The sequence below is a fragment of the Manacus candei genome, unplaced genomic scaffold (genome assembly GCF_025592945.1).
Source record: "Manacus candei isolate 608988 ecotype Guabito, Panama unplaced genomic scaffold, ASM2559294v1 h1tg000023l, whole genome shotgun sequence".
NCBI classification, from domain to species: domain Eukaryota; kingdom Metazoa; phylum Chordata; class Aves; order Passeriformes; family Pipridae; genus Manacus; species Manacus candei.
Window position 1 is genome coordinate 22,829,322 of NW_026138071.1, and position 23,764 is coordinate 22,853,085.

At 38.3% G+C, this 23,764-nt stretch overlaps 1 protein-coding gene across 1 annotated transcript in view; it reads left to right on the plus strand.

Annotated features, from left to right (window-relative positions):
* The window catches only part of STAT4 (signal transducer and activator of transcription 4), a 40,019-nt gene extending 16,455 nt beyond the window's left edge, over positions 1-23,564 (plus strand). The window contains exons 5-23 of the mRNA XM_051787775.1: positions 1,496-1,574; positions 3,154-3,239; positions 3,882-4,033; positions 5,183-5,341; positions 6,200-6,292; positions 7,133-7,192; positions 8,028-8,045; positions 8,126-8,219; positions 9,114-9,158; positions 12,392-12,475; positions 12,764-12,862; positions 14,069-14,204; positions 15,544-15,596; positions 16,380-16,474; positions 17,030-17,166; positions 17,601-17,792; positions 19,047-19,113; positions 19,637-19,745; positions 21,860-23,564. Of these exons, the coding sequence (XP_051643735.1) occupies positions 1,496-1,574; positions 3,154-3,239; positions 3,882-4,033; positions 5,183-5,341; positions 6,200-6,292; positions 7,133-7,192; positions 8,028-8,045; positions 8,126-8,219; positions 9,114-9,158; positions 12,392-12,475; positions 12,764-12,862; positions 14,069-14,204; positions 15,544-15,596; positions 16,380-16,474; positions 17,030-17,166; positions 17,601-17,792; positions 19,047-19,113; positions 19,637-19,745; positions 21,860-21,886 (1,785 nt within the window). The 3' untranslated portion in view covers positions 21,887-23,564. The remainder of the gene's footprint in view (positions 1-1,495; positions 1,575-3,153; positions 3,240-3,881; positions 4,034-5,182; positions 5,342-6,199; positions 6,293-7,132; positions 7,193-8,027; positions 8,046-8,125; positions 8,220-9,113; positions 9,159-12,391; positions 12,476-12,763; positions 12,863-14,068; positions 14,205-15,543; positions 15,597-16,379; positions 16,475-17,029; positions 17,167-17,600; positions 17,793-19,046; positions 19,114-19,636; positions 19,746-21,859) is intronic.
* The last annotated feature ends 200 nt before the right edge of the window (positions 23,565-23,764 follow it).

The window sequence follows — 23,764 nt, forward strand, 5'->3', positions numbered from 1 at the left end:
ACGTACCAAGACCTTTATAAAGCCGAAGGCTACGTGACATAATTACGTGGTTTGGAGACGTGAGGGGAGAAGAACATTGGGAGCTGATGGTAACCATCCTCCAGGAGTTTCTCATACCATTGCAGGGCAGAGCTGGGCTGAGTCAAACCTGTAGCTATGTCCCACAGAGGCCTTGAAAGCTCAGCCAGAAAATACCTGTCTGCCCAGTTCAAGGCAGGATAAGGACTTAGATTACCTATGGTTTTTTTGCTACCCCAGCCCCACTTTCAGCTTTGCAGCAGTCCCAGTGTAGAAATTACATTCAAAATGCCTGTCCATGTGTCATTCAGGAGCAACACTTCTGGTATACTGGAAAGAGGTCCTAGCATCATTTTCTCATCAGTGTCTCCTTTCATGGAGAAGTGTTAGAGTGATCAAACCCTTAAAAGGATAAAGCTAATTTTAGAAGAATGTAATACTAGATCTCTATCTAAGTATAAACTTGTAAGATAAGAATTGCAGACTGAAAGCAGACAAAGCAGCAGCCTATTGTGCTGCTCCTTCTGCCCATGTGAGGAAGTGCAGCCACCCCTGAAAGACCAGTGAAAATGAGAACATATTCTAGATACCAGGGGTCTTTTAGTAGGTAATTAAGTTGAACACAGAAATTAGCCAGCTCCTTTAATGTGTGATTTCATTCCTTACACATATAATTTAAAACTTTAGTCTCCAAAATAAAGAGTAAATCAAAATGGCTAATTTTTGTGTGTCCTAATTTAGCAAACAAGTTTTTGTATCTTCACAGGCACTTAACATGCACATCTCAGGGAACTAAAAAGGATTGCTTATGAGTTGTTGGCAAAATCAAGGCTTCCTATAAGCAGCACAGAAATAGACCTTCAAAGTAAAACAGACGATTTCCACATTTTTTTATTTTCCTTCTTTTATGTCCTTTTTTGAATTATCATTGATTGGTTACTAGAAAACACCTTTTAAAAAGAATTCTTGAAAAATTGCAAAGCAGCAAAAGTGTTTCATTTCTTCACCCAAATTCTTAAGTAATTCTGTAAATAAATTCTGTGAGCTCTGCTCCTGCCTCTGACTCCACCTTTTTTGGCTTTGCACACCTCATTGCAATTTCCATTTAAGTCAACACAAAATTATCCATTTGCCCTGCTTTAAAATTTCAAGAAGAAAGTAACATTACTGGTATAATAATTTCAGTTAATCTCAGGCTAAACATAATCATTCCTACTTTCCAGTATGTCTTTGAACTAGCAAACAAGAAGGAGTAAAGCTGTATCAACTACTGTTGACTGCAAGAGAGAGGATAATACTTGACTTTCTAAACAAATAAAATTAATCTAGTTATAAATGTGCATGTATAATTCAATCATCTTTTTTAAAGTTTACTAGATAGTAAACCAGAGTTTCCAGAACTGTTCAGGGATTTTCAAATGGTAGGAAAGTAAAACTACTACATTACACATTTGTTCATTTCTTTTCCCCTGGAAAGATGACTGACCAAGATGTGAAATACTTGGAAGACTTGCAAGAGGAATTTGACTTCAGGTATAAAACAATACAAAGCTTAGGTAAGAGTCTTTACAGTCATCTTTAGATCCTCTGGGAAGTGGCTGATTCTGTGGCTAGACTTCAACATCAGGGGATTTTGTGTGTTATCCAAATAGTATATCTAAACACAAAAAATGGATCTTCAGTTTGCATAAAGTTATAGTCCTGGAATTATTATGACTTTTGGGGTTAAGAGGGTAAAGAGGAACTTGTCAAGCAAGTATCTGTTTCTATAGATAAACTGCATAAGGGCATGAAAAGTAATAAATTTCTCAATTTAAAGAATCTATTTTTCAACTTCCTCACTTATGACATGGCCCTTCCTTGGCAAGATGTGGAAGAGCCTCTCATTTCCCAAAGCAGAGTTGTGCAAAACTGATCTTTTCAGCCTCTAACTTGGCTTTCTGTTCTCTTTTGACCACAGTGGTGATAAGCAGCTGGTAAGCACTCTGACTGCATGTTTGAGCAGCCTGTGGTGGTTGAGATGTGCACATGGCAACAATCCTTGCATGATCTCTTTCAGAAAAGAAACTGGGGTCTGCTTGTGTCTGCTCAGATATTTTAACATGCAAATATGCTGGGCTTGAAACCCAGTTCTTAAACACATCAATCCTATATGTTTAAGGCTGTATATGGCCCAGCAACCAGAAAAGAGCAAGTTGCCATGGTTTAATGAGTTGTTAGTCATCAGGCCACTCATAATTATTGGCCACACAGATGACTGAAGCCTGCCCCACTTGCAAAATCAAACCTGCTTATAAAAAATGACTTTCAGATCTTCAAATTTCACTGTGTCACAAGTGCTCTACACCAGCACAGCCAGGTTACAACATGTGTGAGTAATCACTGTGGCTGAGCTGACCATCAGTTACTTGTCTGCCTCTACCAAAAAAGAGGGAAGACATCAATCCAGAGCTTAGCAGAGACACAGTTGGCACCAATTTCTTTTTTGAACATAGCTTGAAAGATGCAAGAAGAGCAAAATGTGGGGAAAGGTGAGGTTGGGGAAGAGCTGCACATGAAAGAGCATGGGGTAAGCTTGGGGATGCTTAAAACTAGACTATGATCCAGAGAAGGACACAAGCTAGAGAGAGGGGGAAATCCCCAGTGACCAGTAGTCCTGGCTGCTGAAATCCCCATGGTGATGAACACTTTATCTCTCTTTCAAATGCCTAACCTCCATTCTCTCTGCCAGACATACTAATTCACACTGAGTCCAAAGAGCTTTAGCCTCACTGCTGACAGCACGAGCATATTTGTGTGTACAGATCAATCACTGATCCAAGCCAGATGTACATAATAACCATGAGTATGCACATGAATGAGAAATGTAGAGATGTCTAGGTCTCATCTGTGTTTTTTCTGCCTTTTCCTGTTCCACATACACGTGTAAAAACTGAAGCCATAAAACCTTGAGTTAAACTTGTTCTAAAGTTAGTCCTTTCAAATGAAATATGCAGTTACATAATCTACTGATGCAGTTTATTTTTTCACTAGTTCATGCTGCAGTCTGGCCATGGTTTTTTCCTCTCCTCCCCTTATAAACATGCATATGCACCCTTGCACATATTTATACTGGTTTTTTTTCATCCCCTGCAGAGCAGAATGACAAAAACAGCACCCACATTAAACAGGAAATGTTGGTGTTGCAGGCAATGCTCAATACTTTAGACTACAAGAGAAAGGTTAGTGACAATGTTTTGTCATTTGTGGTTGATCTGCTTTCTCCCCTTATTCCCACACCAAATACTCAAATGTGTATGTGTGCCTTTTTAAAGTCTCATCTCAGAAGAACAGGCAAATTACACAGGAGTTAAAAATCCACAAAACGTTTGGGTGACTATGGGTGATTTTGACTAACAGTTAAGGAATCAGCAATTAAACAACAGCTCAACAACAAGGATATGATTCTGCACACTTCATAAGTGAGGCAATTTGTTCGAGTCCATGGGGGTTTTTTTATGGTTAAAGCAAGCAAACAAAAAACCAATGCACTGTATATGATGCAAAACAAAAGGAGAACTTTTTGAACTTGCCAGTGCTTGCAAGTGTCAACATCTTGGAGGTGTTATGCCCACAAAGAATGCAACAATATTCCCTCTCACCCCCCTAAAAATACAAGTTTTACTGAAGAAGAGTTCATAGAGATTCAGGATTAATTCCAAGTACAATGGGTGATGAATCCTGTCACTGAAGCAGTAGGAAGAAAGTATGGTTGCTTTCAAAATAATTGAAAAAAAAAATGTAATCAGCACTTTATGACAATTGCTGAAATTTGTGGCAGTTGCTGCCTGTGGTCAGTTTGTGACACCTTTCCTACCTTGCAGGAAGTACTCAGTAAAATAGGGCGTGTGATTCATGAAATCGATATGCTTATGAGCAACATGCTGACTGAAGAGCTGCTAGACTGGAAGAGACGGCAGCAGATTGCCTGCATTGGGGGTCCTCTCCACGGTGGGCTCGATCAGCTCCAGAACTGGTAAACCTGCCTTGAACTTGTCTTTCCACTGAAAACCACAGGAAGTCTGCTGCACTCGAAATGATCAGTCCCTCAGATCAGCTGCAACAGCAGCAAATTTATCAGCAGCTAAGCAAGGAAATAACTAACAATTTGATCTGGTGGACAAAATTTGCTATTCAGAATTAATAACACTGCAGTGAACTGCTGAGCCTGACTTGTGGCAGCCACTCATTTTTGGGGTTGGGAGTTGTTCCAGATATATGATACATACTCTCTTGGGAGTTTTGCTTGAGTAAGAATGGTGCTGACCAAGTTTGTCATTGAGGACAGTGGAAGTTTTGTCTAGGCAGGAGCTGGGTAGAGACTTTATGCTTTGACTCACTAGGTACATCACCTCTCCAGACTTCAAACTGTGCAGGAATTGAATGGCAGAAGTCTGTGAGGCTGCAGCACTAAAGTGATTGCAAATAAAAAGAAAATAGCCAGAGAATGTCACCATCCTGGTCATTTCTCTCCCGTCAGACTTCTCTTATGAATAGGTGAAGCAAAAATTAAGAAGTAAAAAGGAAGGAAAACCTTTTTAAGGTTTGAAGAAAAAAGATTTTTTGCCTTTATGTGTGTGTATGTGTGTTTCAATCGGGTTTGGGTTTTTAAATTAAGTATTTTTTCCCATGAAGATGCTAAAAATAGCTTAAAAACATGATTTTATACACACATACCCTACTGAAACATTAGCAAGGGTGTTTGGATTTGTTTTTCCTTACTGTTTTTACACTTCTTCAGTCTTGGTAACTTACTCATTTTATATAAATATTATCCTTTCAAAGAATACATTTTGCAAAACTACTGAGCTGTAGGAAATAATTAATACTGGCACAAGTGCCCTGCATATAAAACATCAGGACCTCGTATATATTTCTCCCAAATTGTCACAGACAGTGTTCTGTTGTTGCAAAAATATTTATATTTGAAAATAAAGTAGGTAATATGCCAGATGTATTAATATACTCCTGTAAACAAAAGATGAATGCATGTGAGTTTGGGTAAAGCTAGAAAGCACTAATCAATACTGATTCTGACTTCCCCAAGCAAGAACTTCACTAGCTCTTATGTTCTAAGAAACGGTTTGCATGAAAGATGGCAAATTAATTCTTTGTCTTGCTGTAGTTTTACGCTGTTGGCAGAGAGTCTCTTTCAAGTTAGAAGGCAACTAGAAAAACTGGATGAACTGTTGACCAGACTGACTTACGACGGGGACCCTATTCCTGTGCAAAGACCTCAGCTGCTGGAAAAAGTCAACTTTCTGCTCTACAATCTTTTCCGCAAGTGCGTAAGCCATTGTCAGTGCAGAGAATGTTACCTCAACTGGAACAGCGAGACCGTACTGCTAAGAATTAAAACAAAATAAGTTCCTCAGACACTCAAACTTTATGACCAAGTTCCTAATATAAGAAGTATATATAGCTGTCATCAAAACTCCTAGAAACTGAAGGTGCCAGGCAGCTTCTTGTGGGTAGCAGTTAAGGGTTTGTGACCAAGTTCTGGCTCTAAGTGAATGGCAGAAACCCATTTATTTTAGTTATGTACATTCTGCTGAGAAAAGTTGTGAGGTTTCGTGTTTGTTGTTCTGCTTTTTTTTCTAAAGCAAGTGTTCCTTGTCTTTCCTCTTCCCCACCAAGATACTCCCCCTACTCCCCTCCCAATTCACCCTTCTATTAATAGAGAAAATATCATAATTTCTCTTGCCTTTTGTACTGGCTATACCAGAGATATACCACAAGTGACCATCTGAAAGTAAAACACACTCACTTGTTTTTTATATACACATAAAAAAAGATTAAATTATTAATTTCATTGAAGCTATGCTCAATGTATTTTCACACCCTGTTTTATGGTTCTGATAAAAGTTTGGAACACCAAGACTTTTATCAGCCTTGTGTTTTAGGACTATAGAATTTGGTTTGATTTTCAATGTGTCCCAAATATCTGTTTTCTTATGAGAACAATTCAACTGTAAGCTGGATCATTTTGAGAACTCAGGGTTGGAATACATAGCTTCTACTTCAGTATCTGTAGAGAAATAAGTCTTTAAGAGATTCCAGCCCCATTTCCCCACCTGCTAAAACAGCACTTTGTTTGTACATATTCCTAAAAATCTATTTGTTTCACTTTTTTTCCACACAGTTCATTTGTGGTTGAAAGGCAGCCCTGCATGCCAACACATCCCCAGAGGCCAATGGTTCTTAAAACATTAATACAGTTCACTGTTAAATTAAGGTAAGTGAAGAAAATCTGATATAAACTCATTTGTGTACAGCATTTTATCCTAGGAGAATCTAGAAAGCAAAGCAGCCCAACTTGTGTTAGGGATCCTTTTAACTCTAGGGAGGTTTTCTGGAACAGGGAACATTGTCACACAGAACAAGTGACAATAAAGAATAAAACAGGGTGGGGAAGAGAGGCAGATTGTGGCCAAAAGTCAGCACCTTTGGGGTTCTGTATGTATTGAATTCTTGTTTAAGTGACTTTACAAACGGAGTAAATAATGATCCATATCATACAAGCCAACATCAGAATACTCAGAGCCACTTCTGTACAGAGAGGAAAGAAAATCTACTCCATTTTGGGGGGCTCTGATCAATCAATGACAAGTTAGTTCTGTCCCACCAGCTCCTTGCCTGACTTTGTGAAAAAGCAAAGATTCGAGAGGGACTCTCATCTCATTTCCACCTCACAGCAAAAACCATGGGTGGAGACTGGGGGGGGAGGGTGTGAAAAAGGGTACATGGAGGAAAGTACATCTGTGGTGCAGTCAGAGATCATCCAAATCCACCTCTTAATTAATTATTGCTTCTTTGGTATCTCTCCAGCCATTCCCTCAAATACATACTAAATTTCCCACATACCTGCAGGGAAAGTAGAACACTTGCCACTGGAACAGCCCAGCTCCTCTTTCTGAGTATTCAGCCCTGTAAACTGTGTTCTAATCCTAGATGTCTTATCTGTTTTCAGGTTATAATAATTTCTCATACTCTAGTCTGGAGCTACCAGTCTCTAACGTTTTCTGGTGAGAAATTCATTCTGTTGATATTCAGTTTTGCATTTTCTGTTTTGAAGGTTGCTAATTAAATTGCCAGAGCTGAACTACCAGATCAGAGTGAAAGCAACTATCGACAAGTAAGAAACTTTTAAGATATTCTCTCTCCCTAGAGAGACAACACACTTTTTTTTTCAATGGCTACCTTATCTGATTTAAATGTTACCCTAAAAAGGAAAAGGAAAAACAAACAAACAAACAAAAAAACCAAACCAAAACAAAGCAAAAAAACCCCCAAACAGTTAAAAGATCAGAGTAACACTTATTTTCTTTTTCTTTTCTTATTTTTTTTAACATGGAAGATTTCTTTTTTTAAAAAAAAAGCTGCTAAGTCTAATCGATATTTTCAAATTAGGAGGCAGAGAGTCCATTTAAGATTTGTCTCAAGATTTAGATAAAGTTCATCAGTCTGATACAGCAGCATCACACAAATCTTAAAATCAAACTGTATTGCCTTTATGGGATAGTTAGCTTTGAAATACAACTTATCTTCAAGCCTTCACCACGCACCATCCCCAGCCACAGGTACCAGCTACTCCCTTCTTCTGCCTGCTGTGCTTCTGCAAGCCCCTAAAAAACACCTTAACTGCATGGACGTGGATGTTGGCCCACAAGAAAGAAGGAAAACACTCCCAGTGAGGAAGGAGCAAGAGAGAAACTAGGACTGTTTCTCTCATAAGCCATGTAGTGTCCGACAATAAACAGCAACATAAAATATACAGATTCAAAAGTCTAACTGGACAGTATGAATATCAGTTCTTCAGTTTAAAAATTGAAGTTGTATTGGTAATACAAACTAACCATGACAAGGCAAAAATCTACCATCTCAAGATATGTTTCTCAGCACAAGTTATGGCTTACACATTTACTGATTCACAATCTCTTTCCTCCCCCCTTGCCCCTCTTCTATTTTAGGAATGTTTCAACTGTAAGGTAAGACAAGAAAATATCATATTTCTTAAATTTTTCCCATATGGCAGTATTTGAATACATAAGTGTAATGTCCTCCACAGCAATCGTAGATTTGTTCTGTGTGGAACACACGTAAAAGCAATGAACATGGATGAATCTGCAAATGGAAGCTTGTCTGTAGAATTTCGACATTTGGTAAGTTTGACTGCTCTTTTCCTGTTGCATACTTCTGGTAAAGAAATAAAAGATTCTTTGGAAACTATGGAGGAAGAACTGGGTTACTGTCAAGCCTACACTAATTTTCTTTCTGTTTATACAGAAGGTTTACTCCTAGAATCTCTTTATACCATTCCATACTTCATCCATTCCATAAAATAAGACGATATATTTTCACAGAAATAACAAAGCAAATCCTTGATAACACCAGAGAAGGGAAAGACTAATCATGCTGAATTACACACCTTCTCAGAAACGGAGTTTGGTTAAAAAAAAAAACAACCAAAACACCAAAACCAAATCAATAAAAACTAAACCCAAAAACAAACCCAAGCCAAAAAACCCAACACACAAAACAAACAAACAAGAAACCCAAACCACACCACCATTGTCTAGGGGAAATGGAATTGAATGCTTTAGATCTAGTGGAAATTAATGCCAGTTACAACTGTCTTTTGAGAGACTACAGTACTGCTTCTGTCACTTCTCTAACAGCCCAGGGAGTCCTACTTTCTGACTAGACTCCCTCACCTATGATGTTTCTGGGGCTTAACCACAGTGCCTCAGAGTAGTTTTGCAAAAAGAGATTGAGATGGATGGTCTTCAGTGCTTTTTTGTATTATACACTTTGCAAGCACCTTAATTAATGCTTTGTTACATTAACTTAGTTTCCGTACAAAATCTTGAAAAATATCCTAAGATTCCTCACTGAATAGAATTTTTGAGGTGTAGTGTCAGAGCCTTCATCAAAGTATATGTCAGAGCCTTCATTACCTTATTATACTAAGAGCATTCTGGTTACAAATTATTTTCTTTATATGTACTTCTGTCTATAATTTCTCTGACAGATAAATATTATTTTGTTTTATACAGCAACCCAAAGAAATGAAAACAAGTGCTGGAAGCAAAGGAAATGAGGTTTGTGCATTTATTTTACATGTCGGTTTTGACTACTCTCACAAGTATTTCAGATATGATTTTATTTAAATCAAAGAGTTGTTAGATTTTGAAATATATTCTATTCTTACAGTAAGTACAGGACCCAATTATCATATGCTATTATAAGTATAATGAGAACGGTTCAGAACAACTCATAGAAATTTTAATTATATGACTTAAATCTGTATATTTTAAAAGTTACAATAGAAAGTAATAAGTAACAATCCAAATATATGCATTCCTCTCTAAGGTCACCTTTTTGGTCATTTACATTTTGAAAAAAAAAAACCAAACTTTTAAAGCTTTTTGTTGAAATAATTTTTTCCTATAGGGAATGGTTCTTTAAATAGCCGATCCGTTGGCCAAGTTCACAGCTAAAGTAAAGGTGTAATTATTTTTGCATCAAAGGAGTTTGCTTGCCTCAGCCAGGACCAAAAGCATGCTCGGTTTACCAGCACTCGTCCCAGTCCGGTTGTAGGTTCCCCTCTCGTGGTGACACCGTATATAGCACGTCAGCCCTAACAAAAGGTATCACAAGGGCTTGTTTACTAGCAGAGGAGCTTAAAATCCCTACATCCCTGCCTTGTGGAGAACAGAAGCCACAAATATTAACCTCAGCACTGGTCCTAGCCCAGGACACCGTGCCCCTGCATCCACCTGTAGCACAGAGCCCTCCTTCCATGCCTGTGCTACTCTCCAGCATCCCTCACATGCAGACCACCACTCTCTGCTTTTTCCCCTGCCCAGCTTCTCACCCCTTCCCCTTCCTCACCACCTTCACAGCTCTGTCCTACGTCCTTCTTTTCAGCTCTGGCTTCTTACAAACGTGACTCCCCTGAGTGCCCCAGGTGTCACAGACAAAGGCAGAATCTCAGGCAAGAAAGTTACTGCCTTCTCCCACTCACCTTCTGCGTTTTTGGCAGGGGAGAAGGCAGGATGTCCTCATCCGGCCACTGGAGGCAGTAGGCAGGGTGAGGAAAGGCAGGAATACACACAAACTCTAGGGTGGTCATGGACCATCACTAAATTTGGCACGGCTATTTAACAGCAAATATCTGCAGATATATCTGTGACTGAAGCAAGAGTCAGAAGCTTGCAGCCAATGAGTCAGACTCTGCCAATGCTACCAGAACAATTACCATCTCCCAAAGCATCAGATGCTTCTATGAATGCTGGCTATAAAGCTAAATAACCCCTTCACTGGTTTAATGCATTTCCACATCAGCATAACTGTGGGTCAAGTTGTATTGGCAGGTTAAAAAAAAATAAAATAAAATAAAAAAATCACTCGTATCACAGTCTAAATAGCTGCAGTTATACAAGCAGAACAGTTACTTAAATCAGTCTTTAAGTACAAAGCAAAGGTGTGACCAGCATGGAGAATTTCACCAAAACCTAAAGCAGAAGATACTTGTGCCCGTTTTACTCAGTGTTTCTGAACGGAGAACTCACAACCGGATTAGCAAGACTGAAACTCAAGGTTTGCCTCCCAGTTACTTTGCAACTTACAAAGTCATTTGCATCAAGACAAGCAAAGGCAAAAATGTAGGTTAAAAAATGTTGGTGCTCTACTTTTGGTAGCATTTTCCTCTCACTTCAACACACTGTGCCTTTAAAACTGTATGAAGCATACGGCTGTGGAGAATTAGGACAGCTGAGCTGTGACCTGGTTCACTGTTGGTTTCCCCAAACAGAGCTTCTCCTTGGTCAAGTCAGTCTGTGGAGTGATTATTACATGAACATGGTTGGCCTGTACATGAACAAGGGTTGGGTTTTGTTTACTAACAGCAACTATAACAATTTTAAGACTGGGTTTGTTATAGGATGAGTACACTAGAAGTGTATATAACTTGCCTCATTAAAAAAAAAATTTTTAAAAAGTGTAAGTTCTCTAATTTAGATTTGTCCTTTGATGTAGATTTACCTTTTTGCAGAGATGATTTTTCCGGGAGAAAAATTTAAGTTTCTGCAAAATTGTAATAGGGTCGAGGGGGAGGTGTAGGGAAAGAAGTGGAGTTTCACCAACCCTTTTTGACTTTGTGTCAGCAATACAGGTTGAGCTGGATTGATTCTACCTGTATTAAAACATTTGAGCTCATTTGATGGATGAGTGTTCCACGTAAAAGCCTTCAGCTCTAAGCTGGATTTTCCCTCTACAAGGCAGATTCATTATTCAGATGCCTAAGGATCTCCTGTGGTCTCAATCCCTCATTTATTCAGTATCTTTTCTTGCAGTGGCCTGCACATGTCCTGGAGGAGGTGCTCCATAGGAAAGATAAGGCCACGAGGCACTCTGCCAAGGAATAGTTCTATTTTACATTGACTGAAAGCAGAGTATTTCAGTAAATGGAAGCATTTTGATTTGCAGTTTCTTATTTCTTTTTTTTTTTAAAGAAAACTCTGACAAAACAAACACGTGATGGGAAGGGAAAGAAAAACAACAAAGAGAAGAGGAAAAGAACAAAAATATTTTTATACTTTGAGTTCTGGGGATGGAAATGTATTTTGAAAGATATGGTTCCTAAAGGGCAGAGATTTGGATCTTTACACAGCTATGCCAGTTTGTAATCAAAACAAATGCCTGCACTACAAACTTTAATCAACAATGACACAGATTTTTTTTTTTTCCCGTCCAAGGAAGGCTTGGGTTTTTAATACCAGATTTACTTAGGATTAATGATTTAGACCTCTACTCCTTCAACTAGTATCATCTAAGTACACACAACAAACCTGTGTTCTTGAATGAAGGCCTACTTGTCATTAAAGATGTGGGGGTTTGTTTTGTTTTCAGTTTGTTTCTCCTTGAAGTTTGATATCTCTGTTTCAAGTAGAATTGTCAATCACTAAAGAAACTTTAGGAAAAGGAAAGCTGGAGACAATCTCTATCAGACACACAAAATTATCTTTTAATTTTTTGTGTGTAAATCTGCGTTTTAAAATACCATTTTAGAAAAAGTTAAAAGTGTAAAGGTATTGCTTTAACAGTATTAAGGGGTTTTTTTTAGATTCATCAGGAAAAAAACCCTCAGACTTCTGGACTAATGTCAGAGTTTAACAAAAAAAATTATTTCCTTCACTTCCTGCTTTTCCTGTTCTACTGATATCTTTGATATGTGTTTTCTTTCCAAGGGTAATCTCAGCAATTGGATCACTAAAACAGTGTTAAATGCCAACTGTGTACTCACAGTTCTATAACCTCCTTACTCCCTCAGGGCCCTCACATGGTGACCGAGGAACTGCACTCCATCAGCTTTGAAACACAGGTCTGCCTGTACGGATTGACTATAAATTTGGAAGTGAGTATTCTAGACAGATTTTCTGGGGCAAGAATAAAAGGCATTTTCCAGCACTTTGTAGAAGAACAACCACACTGGGCCAGACCACAGGTCTGTCTGTTCTAGATGTATCTCCAGCAGTAACCACAGGCAGATGCAAGACTTCCAGAACTTCTGGAAAAGAAGTGTAAGCTTTGGGGAGGAAGAGGGGGCTAAAAAAAAATAAAAAAAATTAAAAAATCAAAGCACAACACAGTATTAACACTTTTCTCAGCAGCATTTACATACTGCATTCATTCTTTCCCCCAGACCAGCTCTTTGCCTGTGGTGATGATTTCCAATGTCAGCCAACTGCCCAACGCGTGGGCTTCTATTATTTGGTACAATCTGTCAACCAATGATCCTCAGGTAGGTCTTCAGTATTTAAGTACTGACTTTCTGTCTTTTCACAGTTGAATTATTTGGTTACTAAATACATTAATTATAAAAGATACGTATTTCCCTCTTAAACTGGTCTTATTTTCTTCACATACACTGTTATCAACATCACACTTTAATGCTGTTCTCTTTATCTTTTTTCCCCCGCTTGGATATAAAACCAAATGCACCCTTAGCTTTCCTTTTTGTATGCTAAAGTAGTAGTTCTTAAACTAAGGAAAGGTGACAGCCCTTCTCCACAACTTCTCTAAGTTTCAATTTATCTCTTTTGGGTGCAGATGATCAAAATTAGACCTGTTAAAAATAATTCTACTAGTACAATTCAAAACCATCAAAGTAAGCATATGGGTGGGTCTGTAGTGTACTTAAGTGCTGCTTTCCCTCATGCATTTTATAGGGTTTGTTATTTCTGTGGAGAAGATTATAAATGTTAAGTAGCAACTTCTAGTGGCTGTAACCCTGAGCAAAAGCAGAATCATTCTTTCTTTCTCAGTCTCCATCTGTCTCAGCACATATTTTAGATTCAGTCACTGTACTTGCAGATTGTAGAACAGTGCTGTCAATAGCTCTGAGGCTTTCAGTCAGGGATTAGTGGCAGTCACACAGATGTTTGGAGGAGGGAAAGGGTCAGACAGTTTACCTTGGAGAGGGACTGAGAATGATGGCAGGCTGGACTGCATTATCACTCTGTGATACTGCAGAGAGTTTTTGCACAGTCTTCAGTGTGTTCATTAAGCACACAGTCCAGAAACCAAATAAAAAACTAAGATAAGCCAGATGATTCAATTACATATCTCTATATCAGTATGTAACAGTTTAAGGTTTCCATGTACCAAACACTGAAATATAGTGAGAACATCTACATCTTTTGACAGGACTTAAGAATATTTTCATTGTCCATACACATGACACTACCAGAAGCACAACAAGGTATTTTATCACTGAAGATGCACACAAGGACTCCCACCCTACAGCTCTGCTCGGGCACCTGAGTGGATTTTGCTGGAAGGCTGTGGGTGGGAGGGCCCTCACATATTTGCCTCGATGTTTCCCACACGGACAGAGCTCACTTTCAACACTTCCAGATTCTGCTGAAGTACCTGCAGCCTCCTTTTATAGCCTGCAATGTATTTCACGGTTGCTAACTGTCTAAACAAAGCACTAATTCTGTTGCAGAATTTGTCTTTCTTCAACAACCCCCCTGCTGCCACTTTAAGCCAGCTCTTAGAAGTACTGAGCTGGCAATTTTCATCATACGTCGGTCGTGGACTCAATTCTGAACAGCTCAACATGCTGGCAGAGAAACTTATGGGTAAGTGTGTAGAAATACACAGATTTTGTTTGCCTTTTGGCTCTTATATTTGATAGTTACAGGTAATGACTTTAAGCCCTTGTTATGGTTTAACCCCAGCTGGCAACTAAGCCCCACACAGCCACTTACTCACTCACCCACAGTGGGATGGGGAGAGAACTGAAAGAGTGAGAAAACTCAAGGGTCAAGGTAAGACAGTTTAACAGGTAAAGCAAAAGCCACATGTGAATGCAAGGCAAAACAAGGAATTAATTCACTACTTCCCATCAGCAGGCAGGTGTTCAATTTGGAAATCCGGGCTGGATCCACCTCACATAACAGTTACTTGGGAAGACAGATGCCATCACCCCAAAGATCCCCTCCTTTCTCCTTCTTCTCCCCTAGTTTACTTGCTGAGCATGTCACCATATGGTGCAGAATATTCTTTTTGACCAGTTAGGATCAGCTGTCCTAGCTGTGTTCTCTCCCCACTTCTTGGCACTCCCAGCCTACTCACTGGTGGGGTGAGAAGCAGAAAAGGCCTTGGTTCTGTGTAAGCACTGCTCAGCAAGAACTAAAACATCCCTGTACAACCAACACTGTTTCCAGCACAAATCCAAAACACACTAGCTACTGTGAAGAAAATGAACTCTACCCCAGCCAAAACCAGCATGGCATGACCTCCAGTTCCAGAGCTGATGTCAAAAATGTCACAGCAACATTTTTTTCTTTAAAGAAAGGAGGTGTCAGCTTATTCTTATGACAAAGTAATTCAACTTTTGAACTTGCAGGCTGTAAAAAGGGCATCAAAATCACACTGAACTGTGATGTTATTTTGCAATAGATAATTACTTGGTAAGGAAGCATCTGAAACCAAAAGGAAGTATATTTTTGCTTGCTTATAAGGTTTGGTTTTTGTTTCATTTTAAGTATCTGGCCCTGTGGGTCTCTTTACATCTGGGACCCATCCTTCACTGGTGTCAGCACAGCAAAGAGGCCCTGTAACCTCAGCAAGATGAACTATTGAATACCCTGATCCAGCTGTCCCACAGAAGGAGCAGGCCTGAGGGAAAGCTGAGAAACAACATTCAGGCCAAAAACTGAAAATGAGCATGTAGTGTTGCAGACACCAAGTCCCAGAGCATTTTAGGCAAATATTCCCTAAACTACTATTATCAGCTGCTTCAAAAGGAGGCACTAAAACTGCCCCTTAGGATGCCCCTCTCCAAGTCCGGATGTACAGTACTTCCCACACACCCCACCCAACTATGCAGATATCAAGATATATCTATTTCAAAACTTCAGGAAGAATACATGCACCATTTGTCCTTTTTTTTTTTGTTTTTTTTTTTTCTTTCAGGACAACAAGTCAGTTACAATGATTATCAACTATCCTGGGCAAAGTTCTGCAAGGTACAGTTCCAAAAGTAAAACTGGATTCTCATTTCCCTTAACACCCACACATGTGCCTAACTCTGTTTCCCTGATTTTACTGGTAAGATCACCACTTGCCACACATGGGACTTGCTCAGCACAATCACACCCCCTGTAAAAATTTAACTAGGAAAACAACAATTCCAGAAGTTTAAAGCTTGGGATAGGAGATCTACTTAGTTATATTGCTACAGATATCAGAAACTGCCATTACAGTGTGCCCTATGTATTTCTGTAAATGATCAATAGATTGTGTTATCAGAGCATGCAATACGTTTTTCATAAAGCACAAGTAATTTTTTTTTATATGCTCAGTTGTGACCTAAATTATTTGAAGACAGTCAATATATGCAATAACTTTGATGAGGATATTACTGCTAAAGAAGGATAAACCCATTTTATTCATGTTAATTACATTATTTAAACAAACACAGAACACTGAAAGAATTTCAACTTTCTCATAGTCATTTCACTCAAAATGTCATTTCCTAACCAGGAAGAAACAACAAATGTGATTTTTTTTTTCATTGAAAAATGAGATTCTTCCAGCACATATTAAAAATCTGTTGGTTTTATGTCAGGCTGACAGAGAGATGTTACTCAAAACCGCAGTTGAAATTGTCATTCTGACTTGAACAAACCAGCTTATTCTTGAGAAACTGAGATTGCTATGTCACACAGATGTCGGGTAACAACACTCACAATTTTCTTCTTGTGTATGTCTGTTTTGTTTGTGTTTTGTGGTTGTTTTTTAACCATTAGGAACATCTGCCTGGAAAGTCTTTTACCTTTTGGGTTTGGCTCGAAGCCATTTTGGACTTAATTAAGAAACACATTCTTCCTCTTTGGATTGATGGGTGAGCAACAAGGAAACTGCTGTATATTTATTGGTCTCTCTCTATTTTGTCCTTTACTAATCTCAGTCTTAGCTGTGCAGAAGAGAGTTTGCAATGAGTTTAACACTTCTGTCTCCCTTCTATTTATACCTTCTGACAAGTTTTGCCAAAGAGGAACAACACCGAATCTCTTAGAAACACAGGTTTAAATCTATTCTTCTGCTCCTTCTATACAGTCAAGTACTGTGGATAGATTTCAACAGGCTTCATAGTACTTTGGGCTCAATGTCATACTCCACATGTAAGTCACACGAAGCTTTGGTCATAGTCTCAAGGCCTTATAAAGCTTTTATAATCAGGTTTTGGACACCTACATAAAGTCTGGCCAGATCAAGGCTGGCTAGAGTTCTGGCTAGAGTCTGGTGAAAGGTATCCCTGTCCATGGCACAGGGGCTGGAACTACATGATCTTTAAGGTCCCTTCCAACCTCAGCCCTTCTATGATTCTATGTATCACACAGATCAAAGTCTGTATTTTTTTCCAAAAGTAAACCCCTGATTCCCTGTTACACTACAGGTACATTATGGGATTTGTAAGCAAAGAGAAGGAACGAATTCTGCTCAAAGACAAGACACCAGGAACATTTTTATTAAGGTTTAGCGAGAGCAATCTGGGTGGAATTACCTTTACTTGGGTGGATCAACTAGAAAATGGTAAGTATAATTAAGAAAAAGGGGAAAAAAAATCCACAACCAAAAAAAAAATCCAGAAGACCAAACTAATTCAAACTCTGCAATATACCTGTAATATAGGAATTAAGTTTTTTTCTGGTTTGAAAGTAAAATTCTTGTGTATGGTAAAATTCTAAGTACGGTTTTGGGCATGATAAAAGCATCATATTTTCTCAAACACAAACCAAAACTCTGACGGTCTACCCCTCAGTTCTTCATATTAACTAAGCTCTTTACTGCAGGCTTTAAATTTGTTCCCTCACATGCAGAAATTATATATTGGAAGATACTGACATTGGTAAGAATAGGTAAAACCCATGCAAGTGTAAACTTCAAAAGAAAGGCAAAAATGTGTTCCAACTGCAGACGTTGATCTGTTAATTATCGGCGGTTACGGTGCCTTTGTGTTTTTACAGGAGATGTAACATTCCATTCGGTGGAACCCTACAACAAAGGTCGCTTATCTGCCCTGCCTTTTGCCGACATACTGCGCGATTACAAAGTTATTATGGCAGACAACGTTCCTGAAAACCCTCTGAAGTATCTGTATCCAGACATTCCCAAAGATAAGGCCTTTGGCAAACACTACAGCTGTCAGCCAAATGAAGGTTGGGCTCCACTTCTCTATTTACCCCTTCCTGCAAAGCAGCTGCAAAGCCAAGAGGCAATTTGAGCAATGTGAGGAGAAGAGGAAGAGAACAAATAAGTTTGCCTCATTTAATAGTCACTTCAAGACAACTGTTTTAACATTTGTCTATCGTTTAGACAGCTTCATTTTGCAAACATATACCTGGTCTTCGAGGTTACAGTAGAGGTGATGACAACAATATTTAAAAGAAGCTAAGAAACAGATCTTAGGGTAGATAGAGACAAAAAATTAGGGTTTTTTTCCGGTGCATTACAAAATTCATTGCTCAGGTGTTCAAAGGAGAGGAAATTGAAAAGTCATTCTGCTTACTGTCTTCACAGTTGTGTTATACTGTGTCATGCTGTCTCTTTAATTTCAAGAAAATTCTGTATATTCCAAACAGCTTGGAAGACCAACTTTAGTCCATTTCATTCAGTGGAACTATACAACAAAGGTCACTTATTTGCACTGCCTTTTGCAGATATACTGCACAATTACAAAGTTATTATGGCAGAAAACCCCTGGCAACTGCACTGGAAAATGCAAAAAGGCTAGACAAGAATGCTTCAAATACATTCTGGCCCACGCTCTTTCTTTGTCCAAGTTACAAGTCAGATAATTCTTAGATCAAACTCATTATCTCTCAAAAAATCTCTCAAACCCATAATTTTTAATAGATAATATACATTCTTCTGGACTTTCAGTATCAAAGGTTACAATTCCATTTGAACTCAAATTCCTACACAACTCAAAAATATTTGGAGGCTACAATTTTTCCCTCCTTCATTTTAATTCAGTGGACTTTGCCTAATGCTCCAATTGTCTAAATTTTTATGTATATGCTTAATTCCATGCAAAAGACATTGTTGAAGCTGTATCTGTAGAGATAGAGCTTCACACGAGCATTTGCAGAATCAAAATCTAGAGGCTCAGAGTAAGAAGCTTACAGAGTTACTTTACATTTGCTTTTCAAGGCCTAACGAGATCTTTCATCAGTTGTGGTATCATATTCTGAGATGGCGATTCATATCAAGGTAGCACAGACAATTATGTGACTAAGACCTGAAGTCAAGGACTAATCTCAGGAATTCCCCTCACTTTAATGGCTGTTTACTTATGCAGAAGCAGGGACTTTTCAATTTATTATGGTCTACAGCCTTTAAGGCAAATAATCAATTTCGAATAAATAATAAAATTACAAGATAATACTTAACTTCTCTAATATTTATTTTAGTCTCAAAGCCCTCAGATGGAGGAGTCAAAGGTTATGTTCCTTCTGTATTTATCCCAGTCTCCAAAATGTAAGTATCCTTACAGATGTATTATACTTCAACTGCTATTTTTATTTAATTTACATCCAATTTCAGTTTTCCCTGCCTCCCTTCCCCAAACTATTTGAGAATAGTTTGACATAGTGTGTTTTTATTTGGCCAAGGACTGCTAAACACAAGAAAGGGAAGTAAAGAACTTCACCTGTACAGTGCTTTTCCCATTTATGCAACAAAACATCTCTAAAAATTGAATACAAATTTTATGGTACTCTGATCTACTTATCTTTCACTGTCTCCTTTTTCTCTCCAGCAGCTGATATTAGGGACAAGGGGGAAAAGGATAAACCTGACTATCTCCTACATTTTTAAGTGTAAAGCAGGTTGTTGGCATATGCTTACAGAGCCACCAGCAAGCCCAAGTACAGGCCTAACTAAGTGAAAAAAAAAAACATTCACCATACTCCACTGATATGCATGAAGGTAAAGGGATTATTTGTCTAAAATTATTTTTTTATATTTTGTTTTTGCTTGTTTGTTTTGGTTTTTTTTTTAGCCTAAATGATTCTACAGAACCACATTCTCCATCAGATCTTCTCCCAATGTCCCCAAGCGTTTATGCTGTGCTGAGAGAACACCTGAGCCCCACAGCCATTGAAACTGCCGTAAGTCGCAAACTTTTCCATTCCTAAGTTAATACTAAGCAAACAGGATACGTAGGAGCAGAGATGCTGGTTATAAAAAGGCTGCTTGTACAATGACAAAAGAATCACAGCTCTTTCATCACTTGCTGTATTACTCTGAAACAATGGTGCAGACGTTTCCTATTGTAAATGGTAGGGGACACTGCAAATATCTTGGAAGCCCTGTGTTGCATGGAACTGCCTGACACGCTGGCCAATGAACCCTGAATGTCATAACACAAAGATCCCAGAGTTCCTGCACGAACAAAGACTTTGCACTAACAAATACATGACAGTTGTATTAATTCTGTAAATAGCAAAAAGACCTGGGCTTGCTCAGAGGAGCTGCACAAGGAACATAAAAATTTTCAGTTCAGAAAACTTGCGTAAAGTTTTTCAAGCCATGTGTTTTTAAATGGGGTACCAAGGTGCAAAATTAAAAGCAAATAAAACTAATATTAACTAAGTATAGAGAAAGATTGGGAAAATACTCTATGAACATAATATTTTAAAAATTTCCTCCTTTACTTACTGATTAAAAATTTTGTTCTGAATCATCATGGCTTAGAGTCCTTAGAGCACTGATGTATACCCAGCTGGGGATTTGCCCAGCACACTTCTCTCAGGAAACACAGCAGTGGTTTGGGCTTTAGCAGCTTTAAAAGAAAATTTCCTTTTTTAATAGTAGCTCTTCGTTTTCTGAATGCTCAATGATTTATGATCTTAAAATAGTTATGTATTTAAAAGCCTGCTAACTCCCTGTCAAATGTACCTGTAAAACACTCCTCCTCACCCACAAACAGAACAAAACTAAACCAGAATTGTGACTGTTGATGACCGGAAGCACAGTTAAGCTTTATATACAAATAGATGAGTTCTTTAATATACATCAAGTTGATGATCTGTTCAAGAGCAAAATATCTTCTTTTTCTTCTTCACTTTTTTCTCTGATAGCACTTGTGACAAACTAGTTTTTCAGCTGAAAATGAAACAACCAGCCTGAACTAAAATTCTAGGTTCTAACCTACTACACCTGAACCAAGACCTCTCCTCACTCATTTCTATGTTGGCTTATACAAACGAAAACAGTTCTGACCTTCTAAAACTGCACTCATGAACTACGTACAACTTTGTGTTTCCCAGAGTTTTGGCAGTGTAAAATATTTGGCTTCACTTTCATTTAACATCAGCCTCCAAACATTTGGTTTCTTCTAGCACGCACAGTAAACCTCAAAACAGCTCTGTTCAGAGCTCCAAAACAATGACCATTGCCGTCTTTTAGAGTCTTCACTGAACAAAAAGAACGTGTTTGGTGGCAAACTGGAAGAGTTAAATACAGTCACGTTGTGTTTTTTAGAAGTACTAAGACAAGTGGTTCAGTACTGCTAGAGAGCAGGTGATATTTCTGTAGGATCTTACTAGGAAATGTTTTCCAATTCTGCCAGAAATTGAATGAGAAAAATAGTTTTAGAAGATTTTTAAAGAATTCCTTCCTTTTTCGATTCTATTTGCCTTGCTAAACAGAAACAAGGAAAATATGGAGGTTTTTTCTTTATCACCCCAAATTCACACAACAATCTATCCTGTGAAGAGCTGGCTAAGTACAGTAACCATGCAATCTGTATTATTAAAGCAATACTTTTCCTCCAATGCCAATAAAAAACACTGTGTGAGATACAGAACACAAGAGTGAAATCTGCAGCAGGACAAAATATCCTACAACTCAGTAACTCAGTAAGATATACTTTCTGCAGTCTTGCTGCATTCCCTTCTATGTCCCCCTCTCCAGATTCCCTGACCCATCGGAAAAAAAGACTCCAGGAAGAGCCCTGCTACACATATCCATAGGCTACAAGAACCACAAGAGTTCATATAAAAATAAATAGGTTTATTGCCACTGTTTCCCATGGAGTGTTTTCTAACGAGTGTTCCTATAATCTGTGAAGAACTAGAAACAGGATCGGTAGATTCTTATCAGTTTGTATTACAAAGTGACACTGTAGTTACCTTGAGCCAGTTTTATCTGCAGTTACTTATACTTTTGAATGAACAGTTGCAAGTGCCATGAGATTAATCTTTTCCTTCTTTTCTTCTAGCTGAGTTCTCCTTACTCAACTGACTGAAGTTCACATACTGGAAAAATCAGTAATCATGTGAACACTGGATGGGTTAAAGATGCCTTAATTTTTTTACAATCATCTTTGTAAATCAGCTTTTCCTGGAAACCATTATGTTTTTCTTAGGCCTCTTTCTGTTATCAATCAACATGTAAACAAGGAATTTTCTCCCTAGAGATTCAAATAGCTTTCTGCAAGTCAGATTTGCTGTTCTCAGTGATAAAAAGGCCAAATCCTTTCTCGTTTGGAAGTCATTTGACTGCAGTGAGGTCCCAGCAGAGATAAATTTTACTTGCAGAATTAACTAACATTCGTAGAATTACTGTAAATATGAGAATATAAGAACAAAACGTTTTGCTTCTGAAAACAGCACAGAAAGATAACTAAAGACATTAATGTGTTTGAGAAAATTAGGATTTATTATGTTAAATACTTATTGTTTAATTGTAATCTTGCACAACACTGGTTTAGATTCTATTTCAAAGCAAAGGTTCTCATTCCCCTCAGTTTAAATGTCCCAGAGGTGTCTGGGACATTTTTCTCCAAAGAAGTACCTTCAGCATAGATTTTTATCTGACACCACAGCAAAAGTTGTGAAAGACAGGTAAGCATGGCTGGGAAGAGAAGGGAGTTCTGGAAAGGAAGCAGACACAAAATTTGTGGTGTCAAAAAGGCTGTCTCCGATTTGCCACTGGAAGACAGAGTTAGTAAAACTTTCTCCCTCACAAAATAGTTGCAGGAGTAAATCTGTTTGGGCAAGGAGTACTCAGATACTACAGCACATACTATCAGAAAGCCTAGAAATAAAAAAAATCCTGACCAGTTGCAGTCTGGATACTAACTGATAAATGCCAACTGGGAAGCACAGTTTTAAAAACTGAGGAGCTGCAGCATTTGCCAACCACTGGGAAAATTGTGCTGCATGGCAGATTATTACATGTCTGTCAGAGGCTCATTTAATAAACAGAATAGCTAGCTTGGTCTTGTCAGCTGTTTTTGCTCTCAGTATTCTCCCTAAAACCTGTGTTAATAGAATAATAAAGAAGCAATTCCAAGGAGACATATACTGGCTCAATCAAGCTTTAAGTCTTATCCACAGAATACATGGTTAATGCATGCAAAGTTCTCACAATACAAACCCTTGAATGTTTGCACCTTACTGTTTTCTTGAGCAGGTACAAATTAGATATCCAAGATGAAAACATAACCTCCTTGAATCAGTAAGACATGCATTTTACTTTCATTTCTCCTTTTTTACTCACTCCTTTCACCCGTACCATTTATGTTAGTTGAAAACAAGTGAACGGAAACAGAGTAATGAGCTATTTCTGTGATACAGGGGAATAGATTTCAAAAAAACCAAAACATATCTCTGTTCATTGACCTGAGTGATTTAAAGTGAGCTGCACGTAAGTCATTTTCTCTCAGAAAGCATCGTGTATAAATAATTTTACAAAACAACAAGAGCGATTCTGTACATAGTTTGGTAACATCTGTAACTTATATAACCAGCATGAATAAAAACAGATTTTGGCTTCAAGTTGCATACCTGGACCTCTGTGGAATTTTTTTCAAGGCCCACAGAAACAGTCTTGCTGCCTTTTTGTTGATCTCAAGTCCGGACTACAAGCAGTAACACAGGCTTCTAGAGCAGCAAACATAACTCCACCTCGCATCAGCTACTGCATGCCTTTTCATTCTAAGCTCTTCTCACAACCTTAATATAAACTAAATGGGGGATGCCCTATATTTTTGCCCTCATGAGAAGTACTGTAAAAAGGGACCAGACATAACACGTGAAGCAGTCTCGTCTCCTCTCCCCTTCCTCCCTGCTCCTCGAGCAATGCAACCCTTCAAGACTCTCAGCTATTAACTTCAGCATGA